The sequence below is a fragment of the Tachyglossus aculeatus genome, chromosome 2 (assembly GCF_015852505.1).
Source record: "Tachyglossus aculeatus isolate mTacAcu1 chromosome 2, mTacAcu1.pri, whole genome shotgun sequence".
In the NCBI taxonomy this organism is placed as follows: Eukaryota; Metazoa; Chordata; class Mammalia; order Monotremata; family Tachyglossidae; genus Tachyglossus; species Tachyglossus aculeatus.
In genome coordinates, this window is record NC_052067.1 from 46,990,151 (window position 1) to 47,010,389 (window position 20,239).

The 20,239-nt window shown below is 45.5% G+C and overlaps 1 protein-coding gene across 1 annotated transcript in view; it reads right to left on the reverse strand.

The window, feature by feature from the left end:
• Positions 1–20,239, reverse strand: part of ITGA9 (integrin subunit alpha 9) — a 285,545-nt gene that overhangs the window by 100,199 nt on the left and 165,107 nt on the right. Inside the window, exon 17 of the mRNA XM_038761964.1 lies at positions 9,226–9,302. Coding sequence (XP_038617892.1) covers positions 9,226–9,302 — 77 coding nt within the window. The remainder of the gene's footprint in view (positions 1–9,225; positions 9,303–20,239) is intronic.

Genomic DNA, 20,239 nt, shown 5'->3' on the forward strand with positions numbered 1-20,239 from the left:
CAGTGAATGAATGAAATACTGCAATTTTTATTATTTTGGGGGGAATAAACTAAATGATTGAGAACTATCCTGGTTTTTACTTAGACTGTGAGCCCCGTGTGGGACAGGGAATGTCCCCCACCTGATTACTGATTAGAGAAGCAGCGTGGCTCAGTGGAAAGAGCCCAGGCTTGGGAGCCAGAGGTCATGGGTTCTAATCCCGGCTCCGCCACTTGCCAGCTGTGTGACTTTGGGCCAGTCACTTAACTTCTCTGTGCTTCACTTACCTCATCTGTAAAATGGGGATGAAGACTGTGAGCCCCACGTGGGACAACCTGATCACCTTGTATCCCCCCCAGTGCTTAGAACAGTGCTAGAGAAGCAGCGTGGCTCAGTGGAAAGAGCCCGGGCTTTGGAGTCAGAGGTCATGAGTTCAAATCCCAGCTCCACCAATTGTCAGCTGTGTGACTTTGGGCAAGTCACTTAACTTCTCTGGGTCCCAGTTACCTCATCTGTAAAATAGGGATTAAGACTGTGAACCCCCCGTGAGACAACCTGATTGCCTTGTTACCTCCCCAGCACTTAGAACAGTGCTTTGCACATAGTAAGCGCTTAATAAATGCCATCATCATCCTCATCATCATCTAGCTTGAAAACCAGGGAAAAGTCAAAACAAGACATAATGATGATGATGATGATAAAATTATATTTGCTAAGTGCTATGTGTCAAACACTATTCTAAAAGCTGTGATAGATACACATTAATCAGATTGGACACAGTTCCTGTCTCACATGGGGCTCAAAGTCAAAGTAAGATATAAAAAACAGAACTCTGGTTTTCCTTCCTAATCTTCAGCCTTCATAAGGGCTAATGGCCCAGATCTGATTAGTAGCAACAAACTACTATGTGAAAACACACACACACACACACACACACACACGAAACACGAAACACAATGGCATGCAGCCCCTTGGTGAGTTCTAGATATACCTTGGGGAAAAAGAGAGATTAGATTATAAAAGTCTCTCGGCACAAGGCTTCCTCTTCAGTCAGACACATTCCCTGATAAAATGGCTCAGAACAATTCTCAGACCCCTGTACAGTCCTACTTGAAAGAGTTTGAAAATGATCAAATGTCTGATGAAGGCTTTCTAGGGTCCCGAGGAACATTCCTGAATAAAGGACCACAAGAAACCATCAAATATCAAATGTAAAAAGATCACTGATAATAAATGTGAACATCTTCCCTCTAAAATACTTTTCTTTCCCATCACCATCTTTCCCATAGCTCAAGTCCACAACCTTGTCATTATCTTTGACCCTTCTCTATCTTTCAACCCCCACATTCAGTCTGTCACCAAATAACCCTGTCGCTACTTCATTACCTCATTTACAGAATCTGCCCTCTTCTCAACCATCCAAACAGTCACCATGCTGGTACAAGCACTTGTATCTCAAATCAAGTACTGTATCAGCCTCCACACAAACCTCCCTGTCTCCAGTCTTTTCCCTTTCAAGTCTAATTGCATTATTTTCCTGCCTGGATTGTTTTCCTCCCCTTCTAGACTGCAAGCTCGTTGTAGGCAGGGATCATGTCTACCAGCTCTGTTATACTGTACTCTTCCAAGGGCTTAATACAGTGGTCTGTACAGAGTAAGAACTCAGTAAATACAGTTGATCGATTGAGTGATTTTTCTAAAAAATCATTCTGTCCACGTCTCCACACTCCTCATAAACCTCCAAAGGTTGTCTATTCTTCGCCTCCTAACAGAAGCTCCTGACAATTGGCTTTAAGGAATATAATCAGCTCTCTCCACACAATACATTAATCAATCAATGGTATTCATTGAGCACTTACTGTGGGTGGAGCACTGTACTAAGCGACTGGGAAAGTACATTTCAAATAACTTAGAAGGCATGATCCCAGCCCACAAGGAACTTACAGTTTAGACGGAGAGAGAGATTTTAATAATTGGCAGCAATAACAATTACGGTACTTGTTAAGTGCTTAACAAGTGAGACGGGGCAAGGAGACGGCGGTGGGGCTCCCGGGGCGGGGGGAAACCGAGCGTCCGGGCTGTTGGACCTCCAATGGCTACCAATCAATCTGCGCATCAGGCAGAAACTCCTCACCCTGGGCTTCCAGGCTGTCCATCCCCTCGCCCCCTCCTACCTCACCTCCCTTCTCTCCTTCTCCAGCCCAGTCCGCACCCTCCGCTCCTCCACCGCTAATCTCCTCACCGTACCTCGTTCTCGCCTGTCCTGCCATCGACCCCCGGCCCACATCCTCCCCGGGCCTGGAATGGCCTCCCTCTGCCCATCCGCCAAGCTCGCTCTCTTCCTCCCTTCAAGGCCCTACTGAGAGCTCACCTCCTCCAGGAGGCCTTCCCACACTGAGCCCCTTCCTTCCTCTCCCCCTCGCCCCCCTCTCCATCCCCCCATCTTACCTCCTTCCCTTCCCCACAGCACCTGTATATATGTATATATGGTTGTACATATTTATTACTCTATTTATTTATTTATTTTACTTGTACATTTCTATCCTATTTATTTCATTTTGCTGGTATGTTTGGTTCTGTTCTCTGTCTCCCCCTTTTAGACTGTGAGCCCACTGTTGGGTAGGGACTGTCTCTATGTGTTGCCAATCTGTACTTCCCAAGCGCTTAGTACAGTGCTCTGCACACAGTAAGCGCTCAATAAATACGATTGATTGATTGATTGATTGCTTACTATGATGCGTCAAGCACTAAGTCTTGGCACTGTATATCGAAATAAATTATTTATAGGGGCTTTGGGTGAGTTTAAGGATATGTAGATAAGTGGTCTTGGGGTGGGGAGAGAGAGCTGGAAAGGAAGAGAAAGTGTAGCAGGAAATGACAGTGTGATGAGCAGGCAATGGAAGAATTTTAGGAAGTTCACTAGTCATACAGAAATAGTTTCTGTCCAAAAGAAACTATAGAAACTATAAGATTAGTTTTTATTTTACAACAAGATAGCTGGCAAGTCTATCGGAGTTCAGCAGAGGAAGTAGTGGAGTCACTGGGTGAAAGAAGGTGGAGGTTTGGAATATCTGGGGTGGGGGCTGCAGACATGAGAGTGGTTGATGGAGAAACAGAAGTGTCAGGAAGCAGTTTGTCCTACTGGAAAGAGCATGGGCCTGGGAGTCAGAAGACTGGGATTTTAAACCTGGCTCCGCCACTTCCCTGCTGTGTGACCTTGGGCAAGTGATTATCAACTATCAAATCTTCATGATGGACAGCCCACTTGCCCACACAAACCTAAAGTGAAGTGACTTACCCAAGGTCACTAAGTAGACAAGTAATCAGGTTGGACATAGCCCCTGTCCCATGTGGGGCTCACAGTCTTAGCCCCCATTTTAGCGATGAGGTAAATGAAGCACAGAGAAGAGAAGTGACTTTGCCAGGGTCACACAGCAGACAAGTGCTGGAGCTGGGTCCTTCTGATTCTCAGGCCCGTGCTCTATCCACTAGGCGATGCTACAGTTCTGTAAATTGAGTTTGGGCTTGAAGAACCGAACAGCCCTAGGGTGACAGCACTTTTGGAAATGAAGAGGTGGCCCTTAACTGCTGTAATCCCAATCGTGGGGAAAAAAAAAAAGTCAGCCAGTGACTGTAGGAAATAGAATGTCCAATTGGTGCTGGGCCTGATTGCTACTCCTGCTGGTGACCCATTCAGGAAACTCCAAATGAGAGCCTTCAAGGAACACAACCAAACTTTCCTAAAGGAATTTCCATCTCATTAGCAACAGGGCATGGTGGAGGTTACAGATAAACTGGATTCCTTCCGACCCAAGGGGGCCAGGGACGTTGTAAAGACAGCAAGGGTTGGGGTGGGGGAAGAGGGAAGGTCAGTTGGTCTGTTGGCCCAAGAGTGACCCCGAGAGTAGAGGGGCCCTTCCTGCCTGAGCTTGTTGTGGGCAGGAAATGTGTCTGTTTTATTGTTATAGTGTACTCTCCCAAGTGCTTACTACAGTGTTCTGCCCACGGTAAGAGCTCTATAAATACAACTGAATGAATGAATGACTTCTGTGAATGGCCCCTCCATCTGCAGTATAGTGAGCATTAAGGCCTTAGAGTGTCATTATCAGCGTCCCGGAGTTTCTGCTCTAAGGGCCTGTGGCACCTGGAAAACAGTGAAAGAAACTTTCTGTGGACTCCAGCTTCCTGTTTGCCTACTGGCGGGGCTCATAATTATGATACCCTGCAATCACCCCAACGTCGTCTCTAGGAAGAGAAGAAAGAGAAGCAGTGTGGCTCAGTGGAAAGAGCCCGGGCTTTGGAGTCAGAGATCATGGGTTCAAATCCCAGCTCTGCCAATTGTCAGCTGTGTGCCTTTGGGCAAGTCACTTCACTTCTCTGTGCCTCAGTTACCTCATCTGTAAAATGGGGATGAAGACTGTGAGCCCCTCATGGGACAAACTGATTACACTGTATCCCCTCTCCAGTGCTTAGAACAGTGCTTTGTACATAGTAAGTGCTTAATAAATGCCATCATTATTATTTGTATGTATACTCTTTGGGAATTTGGTATTCATTCCATCCTCTGCCCGATTGCACTTATGGACATATCTGTCATTTATGCATTTGTATTAATGTCTGCCTCCCCCTCTAGACTGCAAGCTCGTTGTGGGCCGGGAATGTGTCTGCCATACTCTCCCAAGTTCTTAGTTCAACGCTCTGCATATAGTAAGCACTCAGTAAATATGACCGATGGACTGGGGAAGCAGCATGGTCTAGTGGATAGAGCATGGGTCTGGGAGTAAGAAGGTCCTGGGTTCTGATCCTGGCTCCACCACTTGTCTTCTGGGTGACAAGTGGGCAAGTTACTTCACTTCCCTGGGCCTCAGTTTCCTCATCTGTAAAATGGGGATGAAGACTGTGAGCCCCAGGTGGAACATGGATTGTGTTCAACCTAAATAGTTTGTATTTACCCCAGTGATGATCATGATAATGATGATGGTATTGTTAAGTGCTTACTATGTGTCAAGCACTGTTCTAAGCACTGGGGTAGATAAGTCACCTTAACCTCTCTGTGCCTCAGTTCTCTCATTTATAAAATGGGGATTAAGACTGTGAGCCCCATGTAGGACAGAGAGTGTGTCCAACCCTAATACCTTGTATCTACTGCAGCATTTAAAACAGTGTCCACCACACAGTAAGCGCTTAAAAGACACCACAATAATGATTAATCCCCACTTTTCTTATGAGGTAACTGTGGCCCAGGGAAGTGAAGTGATTTGCCCAAGGTCACACGGCAGACAAATGGCAGAGCCAGAGTTAGAACCCACATCCCTCTGACTTCCAGGCCCATGCTCTATCCACTGACAGGCTGCTTTTTCTTCTATTACTAGTGCTACTACTACTGTTACTACAAAAACAGCAGGGAGTAGTGGATAGCACATAGGCCTGAGAGTCATAAGGTCATGGGTTCTAATCCCAGCTCCGCCACTTGTCTGCTGTGTGATCTTGAGCAAGTCGCTTCATTTCTCTGGGCCTCAGTTCCCTCACCTGTAAAATGGGGTTAAGACTATGAGCCCTGTGTGGGACATGGACTGTGTCCCATCCTGATGATCTTGTATCTACCCCAGCACTTAGTATAGCCCCAAGAGCTTAGTACAGTGCTCTGCACACAGTAAGCACTCAATAAATATGATTGAATGAATGAATGAAAGTACAAAATTTTTCTGCATACTTTAATGCTAACATCTCTGTACCGCTATCTTATCTATCACACTGCTGACCTCTCACCCACGTCCTGCCTGTAGCCTGAATTGCCCCCGAGTCCTCTCACATGTGAGAGACAATTACTGTCACCACCTTTCAAAGCCTCATCGAAGGCACATCTCCTCCAAGAGGCCTTCCCTGACTATGCCCTGCTTTCCTCTTCTTCCATTCCCTTCTGTGTTGCCCTAACTTGCTCCCTTCATTCATCCCCATTCCTGAAAATATACCAGGCACTGTACTAAGCACTGGGGTGGATATAACCAATCAGATTGGACACAGTCCCCATTTCACATGGAGCTCGAGGTCTTAATCCCCATTTTACAGATGAGGTAAATGAGGCACAGAGAAGTAAAGTGACTTGCCCATGATCACACAGTAGACAAGAGGCAGACCTGGGATTATAACCTAGGCCCTTCTGATTCCCAGGCTCCTGCTCTATCCACTAGACCACAATCCTTGGCACATTTCCACTGAAATGGTTGTGTGGAAAGTGAAGAACTGACTACTACTGAAACAGCCTTCCAAACTGTGTGTCCAAGTTTAATTCTTCTTCCTCAAAATGGAGGCTTTGAGATGTTCCGGACATCCATTTTTCAAAAATGTTGGTAGCCTGCAACTCCTACCCCAGCCTGTCCCCCATTTTTCTGGATCCAGAGAACACCTCTGAAGGGAGGTGTCTACATCTAAAGGCACCCAATCCACAGGATGGGGTGGAGAGGGCCAAAGGGGAATGAGGCAGTGAGAGGAAGTGACACCCGTTTTCCATTAAAAACATGTCTTCTTTTCCGGAAGCCTAATTCCTTCCAGACCCAGGGCCTGTTGGTTCCAAATTCGGGGACGACAATGGAGGTAAAGTCTGCACAGTAACAGGTGAAAAATCCTGAGAAGCAAAAGCCTTGGTCCTGATGGTCCAGTAAGTCTCGGATGAGTTGATGCTTCAAACTCATTTTTAAAACATTTGGGGCTTGATCAATCAATCAATCAATCGTATTTATTGAGCACTTACTGTGTGCAGAGCACTGTACTAAGTGCTCGGGAAGTACAAGTTGGCAACATATAGAGATGGTCCCTACCCAACAGTGGGCTCACAGTCTAGAAGTCTAGTTTGATGGCGTTCACATTACATGTTGCCAGTTTTTCATCAATTATTAAGCCATTTTTTGAAAATCACTCTTTTGATTCATGAACACTATAAGCCTTAAAAGCATTTTTGGATAGACTAGAGGATGTCCAAGAAGCCTCTAAATTTTTTATGGCTTTCTCAGGGCTTGTCTTTCCCTAAATACAAGGCTATATTTACCAGCAGTAAATAATTCCTATACCCAGCCCATGAATTTTAAGTGGGTTCTAAATATAGGGGGTTGGGGGGGAGGGAATTCCACCCTATTCTCTCCTTCCATTATTGGAAAACTTTAAAATACAGCCAAGTTGTTTTTAGCACTTTAAAGGTTAACCCGGATCAGAACCTATGTTGCGTCTTCATTTGGATCGCCCTGTGTTGGAAAAGATTTGTTCTTTTCTGTTCCTGGCTCAAAAGCCAGGAACTGTTCCTGGTCTTGATGCCCATGTGGAAGAACGGCTCTATTGTCCAACAGAAGTCTATCTACCCAATTATCGCCATGGTGCACAATGCAGCCCTATGTGAAATGCATATCTATATCTGCTGATGTCATACTCTTTTTGATATGGTAGCAGACCTTTCCCCCTCACCTTCCTGCCCCAAAGCTAAAAATTCCACCAGGGAATCAAATCAAACAGGAAGCCCCAGGGAATAATCAACATCAGCAACTTCAATATTGAAAGTGAGCACTGATAAACTGGAAAGAAAGGAAACAGAAGGCTTGTGGAAGTTTCCCCTTTAACCTGAATGATTCAAGGGCTAAGAAAATCTTGATTTAATCAAAGAATCTGTCTAGACTGTAAGCTCCTTGTGGTAAGGGAATGTTTTTATCAACTCCACTCTATCGTACTCCCCCAAGCACGTAGTACAATGCTGTACATGCAGTAAGTGCTCTGCATGGCTTAGTGGCAAGAGCACCCATTTGAGAGTCAGAGGATGTGGGTTCTAATCCTGTATCCACCACTTGTCTGCTGTGTGACTTTGGGTAAACCACTTAACTTCTCTGTGCCTCAGTTACTTCATCTGTAACATGGAGATTAATTAAAAAAATAATAATAATTATTATTATTATTATAATGACATTTGTTATGCACTGTTCTAAGAGATGAAAGATTAACGTGGGGCATGAACCCACGACCCTGAGATGAAGAGTCTCATGCTCTACCGACTGAGCTAGCCGGGCTCAGACTGTGAGTCCCATGTGGGATAATCTGATTATCTTGTATCTATCCCAGTGCTTATAACAGTGCTTGGCACTTAGTAAGAACTTAACAAATACCATTATTATTATCATTATTAACGAATACCACTGATTGATTGGGGTCCTGAAGGGCTTGTGCTCATCTTGCCTTGTCCTTTCTGCAAAAATGTACTTTTTCCAAGGATCCATCAATCAATCAATGATACTTATTGAGCGCTTACTGTGTGCAGAGCACTGTACTAAGCTCTTGGGAGAGTACAATACAACAGAATTAGCAGAAACGTTCCCTGCCCATAATGAGCATACTGTCTAGAGAAGCAGGTGAACCCAGATTTTCTCCCAGAGAATCAAAAGTAAGCCATTTAAAAGATGACTAAGAAAGCAGGGGAGGAACTGGATGTTTATAAGAAAACTAAAATTAGAAATAATCCAGTGCCATATAGTTGCACTCCACAGGTCTCCAGTTTGCCTTTTAACCTCAACAGTGTCTTGGACGAGCTGTGGATCTTCACCCCAAGGAAGTGAGCAGCTAGGAAGGAGGCAGCAGAAGGACCTGGGTTCTAATTCTGGCTCCACTCCATGTCTGCTGTGTGACCTTGGGTAAGTCATTTAACTTCTTTGGGACTCAGTGACTTCATCTGTAAAATGGGGGTTAAGAGTGTGAGCCCTATGTGGGACAGGGTCTCTTTCTAACCAGCTTAACTTGTATCTACCCCAGTGCTTAGAGTAGGGCTTAGCACATAGTAAACACTTAACAAGTAACATTAGTATCATATTGTTATTATTAAGAGAGGTTTACCCACCTGGCCCCTCTCAGGATTGCACCTGGAGAGTTTCCAGTACACTACCCATCTTGTCTACAGGACGGCGAGTCAAGCAGAGGCCTACCCATTCCATTCCTAGCTCGGGCAGTGGCTAGCTAGTGGAATGCAATCTGCAACAAGTCAAAACTCCCCTGTGCTGGGCAGCAGCGGCATGGGAGCGAGTTGAGGGCGGAGACTCAAGTTTACCACGCAGAAGGCGGCAATGGTAAACCACTTCTGAACTTCAACCAAGAAAACTCTATGGATCCACTACCAGAAAGATTGTAGTTAGAGGAGGGGCATTCTGGGAAAGATGTGTCCATGGAGTCACTTTGAGTAGGAAAAGACTTGACAGCATAAGACAAGAGAAGACCCACCTGGAGTGCAGTAGTTTGCCCTGAAGTTTCAGATCTGCCGCACAGTCGTCCGACTGACAGTTCCTCTCAAAAACTGTCTGTGGAAAGAGAGAACACAGAAGCATTACACTCCGGGAGAGGCTTTGAGGGTTTTACAAAAGAGAAGCAGCATTGACTAATAATCACAAAAGCAGGGGAGAAACTTGATTCTTATAAGAAAACTTCAATTAGAAATAATCCAGTGCCATATAGTTGCACTCCTCAGGTCTCCAGTTTCCCTTTGAACCTCTACAGTGTCTTGGACGAGTTCTGGGCCTTCACCCCAAGGAAGTGGGCAGCTAGGAAGGAGGCGGCACAAGAAACTGGGTTCTAATCCTGGCTGCGCCACATGTCTGCTGGGTGACCTTGGGCAAGTCACTTCACTTCTCTGTGGTTCAATTCCCTCATCTGTAAAATGGAGATTAAGACTGGAAGACCTATATGGGACGTAGACTGTGTTCCTCAGTCCTTAGTTCCTCAGTGCTTAGTACAGTGCCTGGCATATAATAAGTGTTTAACAAATACCATTTTTTAACAACCTCTCCTGTCTCCCCCCAGGGTAATATTTTGGCTCCTTTCCTCTCCCTACCACCACCACCTTGGGGTTCACAACTGAGGCAATCTCAACATCCCAATTTACTTAGGCTTCAATTCCCTGAGCCTTGTTAGGACCAGCTCTGGGAACATAGCCACGATCAATCAATCCATTATATTTACTGAGCCCTTACTGTGTGCAGAGTCTAAGCTCTTGGGAGAGTACAGTGTAACATAATTAGCAGACACGGTCCCTGCCCGCAATGAGCTTACAGTCTAGAGAGGGACACAGACAATATAAACAAATTACAGTTCCTAGCATATCTCCTCAAGAGAGTTTTTTTAAGAGGATCATTTGTTTGCTGCCCCTTTGGGAATGAGTACAGAAAGCAGTTTGGGAAAATAAGGGAAAGGAATTCACTTAGTACAGTGCCCTGCACACACTAAACGCTCAATGAATGCTCACTGATATCCTCACTGGGATTCAGAAGGATCTGAGTTCTAAAATGCCACACCACCACTTGTCTTCTGTGTGACATTGGGCAAGTCACTTCACTTCTCTGTGCCTCAGTTACCTCATACGTAAAATGGGGATTAAGATTGTGCGTTACATGTGGGACAGACACTGTGTACAAGTTGATTCGTTTGTATCTGCCCCGGCGCTTGGAAGAGTGCCTGGAGAATAAGTGCTTAAAAAATTTCACCATCTAAATCTCAGGGACAGAGATTTGGTTTCAACTGAATTTAATTTGTAGCCCAAAGGGATTTTCTGGTAAATCGATCTCCCCAGCCTGAGTGGTCTTGGCAACTGGCAATGATCTTATTTACCCTGGAGAAGTTTGGTTCTTTTTGGACATTTTTTTCCACCCATGGAGATCCAAGCCTGCTTTGCTGGTGTTTAGGAAGGCTAAACTATTGGCTCCAACAAACGCTCCAGTCTATTGGCAGGGGCGGGGGAGACCAGTCCAAGACAGGGCCGCCACTGAAACAGTGCCCGTGGAAATTCACAACTGGGGGCCCCATTTCCTCACAGCATAAAGTGCCCTAGCCAACCATCCCCTTCTCGATTACAAATAAGAGACTTGAGGAAGGCCTGCAGAGAAAATTAAAGCCTTAATTTTGGAGTGGAAGACAAAGCAATCTATCATCATCATCATCATCAATCGTATTTATTGAGCGCTTACTGTGTATAGAGCACTGTACTAAGCGCTTGGGAAGTACAAATTGGCAACATATAGAGACAGTCCCTACCCAACAGTGGGCTCACAGTCTAAAAGAGGGAGACAAAACCAAACATACTAACAAAATGAAATAAATAGAATAGATATGTACAAGTAAAATAAATAAATAAATAAATAAATAGAGTAATAAATATGTACAAACATATATACATATATACAGGTGCTGTGGAGAAGGGAAGGAGGTAAGATGGGGGGGGATGGAGAGGGGGACGGGGGGAGAGGAAGGAAGGGGCTCAGTCTGGGAAGGCCTCCTGGAGGAGGTGAGCTCTCAGTAGGGTCTTGAAGAGAGGAAGAGAGCTAGCTTGGCGGATGGGCAGAGGGAGGGCATTCCAGGCCTGGGGGATGACGTGGGCCGGGGGTCGATGGCGGGACAGGCGAGAACGAGATACGGTGAGGAGATTAGCGGCAGAGGAGCGGAGGGTGCGGGGTGGGCTGTAGAAGGAGAGAAGGAAGGTGAAGTAGGAGGGGGCGAGGTGATGGACAGCCTTGAAGCCCAGGGTGAGGAGTTTCTGCCTGATGTGCAGATTGATTGGTAGCCACTGGAGATTTTTGAGGAGCGGAGTAATATGCCCAGAGTGTTTCTGGACAAAGACAATCCGGGCAGCAGCATGAAGTGCGGATTGAAGTGGGGAGAGACACGAGGATGGGAGATCAGAGAGAAGGCTGATGCAGTAGTCCAGACGGGATAGGATGAAAGCTTGAATGAGCAGGGTAGCGGTATGGATGGAGAGGAAAGGGCGGATCTTGGCAATGTTGCAGAGCTGAGACCGGCAGGTTTTGGTGACGGCTTGGATGTGAGGGGTGACTGAGAGAGCGGAGTCGAGGATGACACCAAGTTTGCGGGCTTGTGAGACGGGAAGGATGGTAGTGCCGTCAACAGAGATGGGAAAGTCAGGGAGAGGGCAAGGTTTGGGAGGGAAGACAAGGAGTTCAGTCTTCGACATGTGGGCAGGGAATGTGTCTGTTTATTGTTACATTGTACTCTCTCAAGTGCTTAGTGCAGTGCTCTGCCCTCAGTAAATGCTCAGTAAATATAATAGAATGAATGATTTAATGAACTCTGCCAAGAGCCAGGTTATAGCTATGTGCCAGATTACAGCCTTTTTGCCCGAGAACCAGTTAATCGTATTTATTGAGCACTTACTGTTTGCAGAGCACTGTACTAAGCACTTGAGCGAATAAACTGTAACAATAAACAGACACATTCCCTGCCCACAATGAGCTATCAGACTTCTTGGAGACTTTGACCAATCAATCAATCATATTTATTGAGCACTTACGGTGTGGAGAGTACTGTACTAAGAACTTGGGAGAGTACCAAAAGCAGACTACCCATTGTCCAGCTAACTGAGGACCCAGCGAGAGGAAACGGGATTCTCCTGAAGCAGACAAGATTTCAAGCTAGATCTAAGGAAGAATGAACAGCTCTGAACGTCGGAATGGGCGACTGAGGAGAGCTGAGGAGACTCCTTCTATGAAGTTAGTAAAAACAAGACGGCTTCTCCAAAAATCCAGCCAGAAGGATTGGTTGACTTCTTAAGAATGACCCTTCCAGTTCTGCATCCCTCTGATGCCCTTATCTTCATGCTTCTCTCCAGTTTGATGGATGGACAGCTGTTTCTGTTTCCTGTTCCTGGCTGGACAAAAGCATTTCCTCATCACCGTTTGCAACCCCCTTTCCAGCTCTGAAATGAATCCTTCCCTGTCTGAAAGGGTCAAGGCAAATCTGTTTAATTCTAGATGCCTGGGTGTAAACCCAGAAAAAATCATCAGTGTATTGTCAGATAGACATTCATTCGATCATTCTTTCAATCATATTTATTGAGCACTTACTGTTTGCAAGCACTGTACTAAGCACCTGAGAGAATACAAGAACACCTTGGCCATATGCCTGGGTAGAGATTTTGTATCTTTTGGGCACTTGTTATTCATCCCACCCTCAATCCCACAGCACTGATGTACATATCTGTCATGTATTTATTTAGATTAATGTTCTGCCTCCCCCCTAGTCCGTAAGCTCTTCAGGGAACATATCTACCAATCCTGTTATACTGCACTCCCCCAAGCGCTTAGTACAGCACTCTGCACATAGTAATCCCTCAATAATTACAACTGACTTGTACTTCCCAAGTGCTTAGTACAGTGCTCTGCACACAGTAAGTGCTCAATAAATACAACTGAATGAATGAATTGAATCAGTGATGACCAGTATCCTGCAGCTGGCGAGGTGAGGAGCTGAAATTGGAACTAAGAGTCCCTGTTCCTCCTCAAACCTCCAGGATCCTGAAAGAAACAGGAAGTGTCCCGGGGCCTAGTGTCGATTGTATTTTCTTTGAAGGAGCAGGAACCACAACACCCATCACACAAACAGTCACCATCTATTGAGGGACCGTTGAAGCACTTCAGTGTAGCAGAACTTTATCCGAGGGGTTTGAGGATTACAGAAAAACATCGAGTACAGAGACAGTCCCTACCACAGGGGAGCTTCCATCCTGGAGGAAAAATCTAAAAATAATTCAGTGAGAAGCAATGTGGAGAGATTCCAAGCCCGGGAATCAGAAGGACCTGGGTTCTAATTCTAGATCAGCTACTTGTCTGCTGTGCAATCTCCGGCAAATAACAACTTCTCTTATCCTCAGTTTACTCACCTGTAAAGTGGGAACATAATATCTGTTCTCCACCTGGTGTTAAGCTGTGACCCCATGGGGGACAGGGACTGTGTCCAACCTGATTATCTTGCAACTTGTACAGTGTCTAGCAAGTGCTTTACAAAAACCAAAATAAATGTTATTATTACTCTAGGCTCCCACTGCAACCATTATAATGGGCTAGCTGGTGGTGGGGAAATCCCTCAGATACTACCCCCTTGCCCCTTTCAGGGTGGCACCTGGAGAGTTTCCAGTACTTTTCCAGTCTTGGCTATGGGAGGGAGAGTCAAGCATTCCATTCCTAGCTTGGGCAGTGGCTCATGAGTGGAAGGCCATCTGCTACAAGTCAAAACACCCCAGTGCTGGGCAGCAGTGGCATGGGAGAGAGTCGAGGGTGGAGACTCAAGTTGAATGCACAGAAGAAGGCAATGGCAAACTACTTCTGGATTTTGACCAAGAAAACTCTATGGATCCACTACCAGAATGATTGCAGATGGAGAGTGGGGTGTTCTGAGAGAGCTGTGTCCATGGAGTCGCTACGGGTCAGAGACAACTCGACAGTATAAAAAAAGACACGACTGCCCTTTTCCCTCTCACCCCTATAGACTGGCACCCAGAAAGTCTGACCAGAAAATAATGGATGAAACAATCAATCAGTAGTATTCATTGAGCGCTTGCCGTGTCCAGAGTACTGTACCTAGTGCTTGGATGATACCAACCACTTCCACAGCAGCCTTGTCCCTTCCCTTCAATGCCAGCTGAGATGCCCATTCCTTCCCTAAATCCCAGCCTGCCAGGGCTGGTGCCACCTGGAGAGAGAAGCAATGTGGTGTAGTAGCTAGATCACAGGCCTGGGAGTCAGAAGGTCATGAATTCTAATGCTGGTTTCCGCTATTTGTCTGTTTGTGGCCTTGTGCCTCAATTACCTCATCTGTAAAATGGGGATTAAGACTATGAGCCCCATGTGGGACAGGGAATGAGCCCAACCTGATTTGCTTGTCTCCACCTCAGCACTTAGTATAGTGTCCGGCACAGCATAAGTACTTAACAGAAACCACAATTATGATTATTAAATCAGCTCTTGGCATGAGTCTAGATATCTCCGTCAGGTGGAAGTCCAAATCCAGAGCCAGGATGATTTTCCCTGTGACATCTACCTATTAGGACAGGGCTTTGTCTATTGATTTTTATAATGGCATTTGTTAAGCACTTACTATGCACCAGGCTCTGTACTAAGCACTGGGGTAGATACAAGCTAATCAAGTTGGACAGAGTCCCTGTCCCACATGGGGCTCACAGTCTTATTCCCCAATTTAAAGATGAGGGAACTGAGGCCCAGAGAAGCAAAGTGATTTGCCCAAGGTCACACAGCCGACAAGTGGTGGAGTCGGGATTAGAACCCAGTTCCTTCTGACTCCCAGGCCTGTGCTCTCTCCAATAGGTCACACTTCTTCTCACTGTGAGTCATTTCCAGATTTTTCCTCAAGGAAGGGAGCTCCCCTGTGGTAGGGACTGTACTTCCTTGCCTAGAAATGGTACTTTCTGAAAGCCAAACATAGGGGAAGCGATGTACCCCTCTTCCCTCCCTCAGTGTGGAGGCAGAACTGCATCTGGTAAGGGCTGGTATTCCTACCACCATTTTTGGGAAATCGGAAAGCAAGGGCAAGCCAGGTCCCAGCCCTCTGCACGTCATCAACATGGTGGCTGCTGAGGGCCTTCTTGAATAACGGCTGAGGAGATACGATGCCCAGTGTGTTACACAGGACCCACAGCAGAACAGATAGATGTCCCTGTGGCCATTTTATAGCACTCTGTCAGCTTATTCATTCAATAATATTTATTGAATGCTTACTGTGTGCAGAGCACTGGACTAAGCACTTGGGAGAGTACAATACAACAATAAACAGACACATTCCCTGCCCACAATGAGTTCATAATCTTGGGCGTGGCAGGGGATTGGGTCCCCTTCTATTCTCCATCTACATCCACCTCTGGAGAACTCATTTGCTCCCATGGCTTTAACAAAAATCTCTAAATGGCTAATTCCCAAATCTACCTCCCCAGCCCCGATCTCTGTCCTCTGCAGTCTCACATTTCAGACTCCCAGGCCATAGCCTCTTTCCACTAAGCCACACTGCAACTCAAACCAAGACACAGGGACAAATTTGTCCGTCCCACAGAACTTCTGCCAGGAGAACATTTTACTTTGCAAGGCAAACTGGAACTCAAAAGCCAAAAAGAAAACCTCTCTCTCCTCAAGGCAAACAACTTGCTTCCCTCCTCGCCAACTTTTTCGAGTTCTGACCTCCCTCTGGTAAAGCTGAAAATGTTCCTTATTCTGACAGGAGTCGTCAAATGGAGCCCAGTTGGGAGACTTTTGCAATGATTCTTTTCAACATAACTTTGGAACCAGCCAGTCTCGGAGGGAAGGAAAAATTAACATCGAATTGAGGTTGCTGGCAGTGCCAGTTGAAGGAGGAAACTTCAACTGGTTTTGGTTTTCAAAAGGGTGTTTGGAAATTCATTTTGGCTAGGTCTGGCCAACTGGGCGGGAGGAAACGGGTTGACGGTTACCTGGAGAAGTGGGCAGACAGAGTTGAGCCCACCACACAACCATACTTCCACCAGAGAAAGACCCACATTCTCTGAGAAGTCTGAACGGAAGGTAGAGGAAGTGGGTTTTCCTCCTCTAGCCTGTAAGTTCATTGTGGGCAGGGAATGTGTCTGTTTATTGTTATATTGTATTCTCTCAAGCACACGCTCAATACATACGATTGACTGACTGACTGTTCCAACTCGCATGTCAGTTCATGTGTTTCCAATCTACTTTTGAATGAACAAAGATCAAGTGTATCACATTCCAGCACCCAGACTCCCACAGGGCATGACAATTACCAGGGTGACATCCCAGATGTCAAAAGCATGTGCTATCTCTCTCTCTTCCTCTCTCTCTTTATCCCTCCACCCCCATCTTCCTTTCCATCTCATGCCCCACTTCCTCTCTCAACAGGCAGAATGGCCTAGTGAAACACTTTAGCCTAGCGGGTCTGGGAGTCAAAAGGACCTGGGTTCTAATCCCGGCTCTGCCACCTGTCTGCTGTGAGACCTTAGATGAGTCACTTTACTTCCCTGTGCCTCAGTTACCGCATCTGTAAAATGGTATTTAGGACTGTGAGCTCCATGTGGCACTTGGACTGCATCCAAACTGATTAGCTAGTACCTACCCCGGCACTTAGTACAGTGCCTGGCACAAAGTAAGCCCTTACCAGATACCATGAAAAATTTTTTTAAAAAAGGCATGTGAACATTCACAAGAAAAGTATGTGCTCTCTGTCTCTCTCCACCTTCTTCTCTGCTTTCACCTCCTCTCCCTCTCTCTCAACAGGCATATTTACATTCACAAGAAAACAAACCTTAGAGCTACTAATGACCCACCCAGCCAGGAAATCTCTTTGGCCTGAATCAACAAACCTTCACCTGGAGTCCATGCTAAATGAACAGCAGGCTCTCAGAACTGCAGGCTCGCAGAACTGCAGGCCTTTATTCCCTCAAACAGAGGCAGTAAAAGCTCAGGGAAAGGAACAAGGGGAATCATTTTTTTTGTTGTTGGAAGAACTCTCTAATTCTGGCACTCTCTAAAGGAGCAGAGTAAAGCAAACACCATTTAGTAATTTGGTATTTGTTCAGTGTTTACTATGTGCCAAGCACCGGGGTAAATCCGAGATAATCCCGAAAAGTGATTTCACAGTCTAAAGGGGAGGGAGAACAGATTTTGAATCCCCATTTTTACAGATGAGAACGCTGAGGCCCAGAGAAGTGAAGTGGCCTCCCCAAGGTCACAGTGCAGGCAGATAATAATAAAAATAATAATAATAATAATAATAATAATAATAATAAAACACTTGTTAAGCGCTTACTATGTGCGAAGGATGGAGTCAGCTTTAGAACCGAGATCTTCTGACACCCAATACTGTACTCTTTCCACATTCTGTTACACAAAATGTATCTCGTTGGCCTTTTCAGGCCTTTCCATCATTCTCCTTTGCTTAGACACATACTCAGAGAACTGAGCGGACAGGTCTTCTGAAGTTCGAAACTAGCATCTCCTTAGGCTGTTGAGTCTCTAAGACCTGGTGAAAAATGCTGTTCTAAACTCGACACTGAAGAGGCTGCTTTGCTATAGAAAAATATCAAAATTTCTACTACAGTAAAAATGATGGCATTTACTGAGTTACTGAGTGTGATGCACTGAACTTAGCCTTGGCAATAGCAGCACGAGACATTCCCTGCCTCCAAAGGGTTTATATTCTAACTCCTCCTATTGCAAATTCTCACCCCTTGAGCTCCAGAAAAGAACCCTCAAAGCAGAGAAATGGCAGAACTGGGATTAGAGGACTTGGGTACTAATCCTGGCTCTACCATTTGTATTCTGTGTGACTTTAGGCAAGTCACTTCACTTCTCTATGTCTCCATGACCTCATCTGTAAAATGGGATTAAGACTATGAGCCCCATGCGGGACAGGGGCTGCATCCAACATGATTTGCTTGTGTTCATTCATTCAATCATATTTATTGAGTGCTTACTGTGTGCAGAGCACTGTACTAAGCACTTGATCCACTCCAATGCTTGCTAGAGTGCTAGAGTATGAGAGAACTGAGGCCCAGAGAAGTTAAGTGACTTGTCCAGAGTCACACAGCTGACAATTGTCGGAGCCTGGATTTGAACCCATAACCCCTGACTCCAAAGCCTGGGCTCTTTCCACTGAGCCACATTGCTTCTCTGATTATCTTGATTATCTTGTGTCAACACCAGCACTTAGCACAGAGTTTGGTACATAGAAGTGCAAAAAGAATACCATTATAATAATAATGATCATTACTATGATCATTATTGTTATCATTATCATTAGGAGTGATTGGGCACGGACCTGGGAGTCAGAGGGACCTGGGTTCTAAACCTGACTCCTCCACTTATCTGCTGTGAGATTTTGGGCAAGTCACTTCACTTCTCTGTACCTCAGTTGTCTCATCTATAAAATGGAGATTAAGACTGTGAGCCCCATGTGGGACAGAGACGGTGGCCAATCTGATTAGCTTGTGCTTAGACCAGTGCTTGACTCATACATAGTATGTGCTTAACAAACATTATTATTGGGGAGGGAGCTGAGGGCTGGGGAAAAGAATTAAAGAGATGTAGGGGAGGGGAGAAGAGCAGCAAGGGAAGGAGAGGTGGAAGACAGACAAAGGTGGAAAGCATGGAACAGGAGTGGGAGAGGAAAAGCAAAGGGAGTGGCCATTAAACCTAAGGAAAAGTAGAATTACTGCTACACTCTTTGCACCAGAACTTCCTCTATGTAGTTCAGTGGTTCTTTCTGGCCATCATTTCCTCTAAATTGGCTTAGATTTTTTTCTTTTTTTTCGGGTTCTTGTGAGGCACATACTAGGTGTCTGACACTGTACTAAGTGCTGAGGTAGATATAAAATTATCAGAATGGACATGGTCCCTCTACTACATGAGGTTCACAGTTGAACTGGGAGGGAGGAGGATTTAATCCCCATTTTACAGAAGAGGTAACTGAGGCATGGAGAAGTTAAATAACTAGGCTGTAGATTGTGACTGTAGGCTGTAAGTGCCTTATGGGCAGGGTACATGTCTTTCTACTCTGCTTTATTATTCTGTCCCAAGCACTTTGTACAGTGGTCAATACATATGATTGATTTACTGATTGTCTTGCCCAAGGTCACAGAGCAGACAAGCAGCCGAGCTGGGATTAGAACCCAGGTCCTCTGACTCCCAGGCCTGTGTTCTTTCCTCTAGGCCACGCTGCATCTCAGTCACCAAGCGGGAACCGACCCATGCCACCGACGAAACAGGTTTTTGTGTGAAAACTGGTTCCCTTTTGGTTGGGATTGACTTACAAAATCCTTTTTTTTTTCCAATACAAAATCAACATCTGGAGGGCCTGTGGGATCAGATCATGGACTATCCTATTTCATCCAAATGACAGAGGGGGAACAAGAGAAAATTCTCACAGCATTTTTCTCAGGCTCTTTCCCAATCTCTCTATCTAGGAACAATATTTTACTAGGGATCTGTCACAGCCCGCCCAGTCTTTAATGAGACTTCCTCCAACTAGAAGCTGAAGTGGCCCTTCTGAACCTCTGCGATCTTCTGGGCTGGGAAGATGTTAATTGTTGTTCGCAAACTGGGGCCAACAATCTGGGGATAAGATATTTTCAAATTTGCATTTTTTGCAAGCATCTGCTCCACACTGAAAGATACCAGTTCTCCCATATTTTTCTTCTTAATAGTCTTTGTTTAAGTGCTTGCGATGTGTTAAGCTTTGGGGTAGATGCAAGATTATCAGGTTGGATGCAGTCTCTGTCCCACATGGGGCTCACAAGTGGGAGGGAAGAGGATTGAATCCCCATTTTACAGTTGAGGATACTGAGGCCCAGAGAAGTGAACTGACTGGCCCAAGGTCAAACAGCAAGCAATTGGCAGAGTTGGGATTAGAAACCAGGTCCTTTTTCCACCAGAACATGTTGCTTCTCCCTTCCTCTTATCCTGGG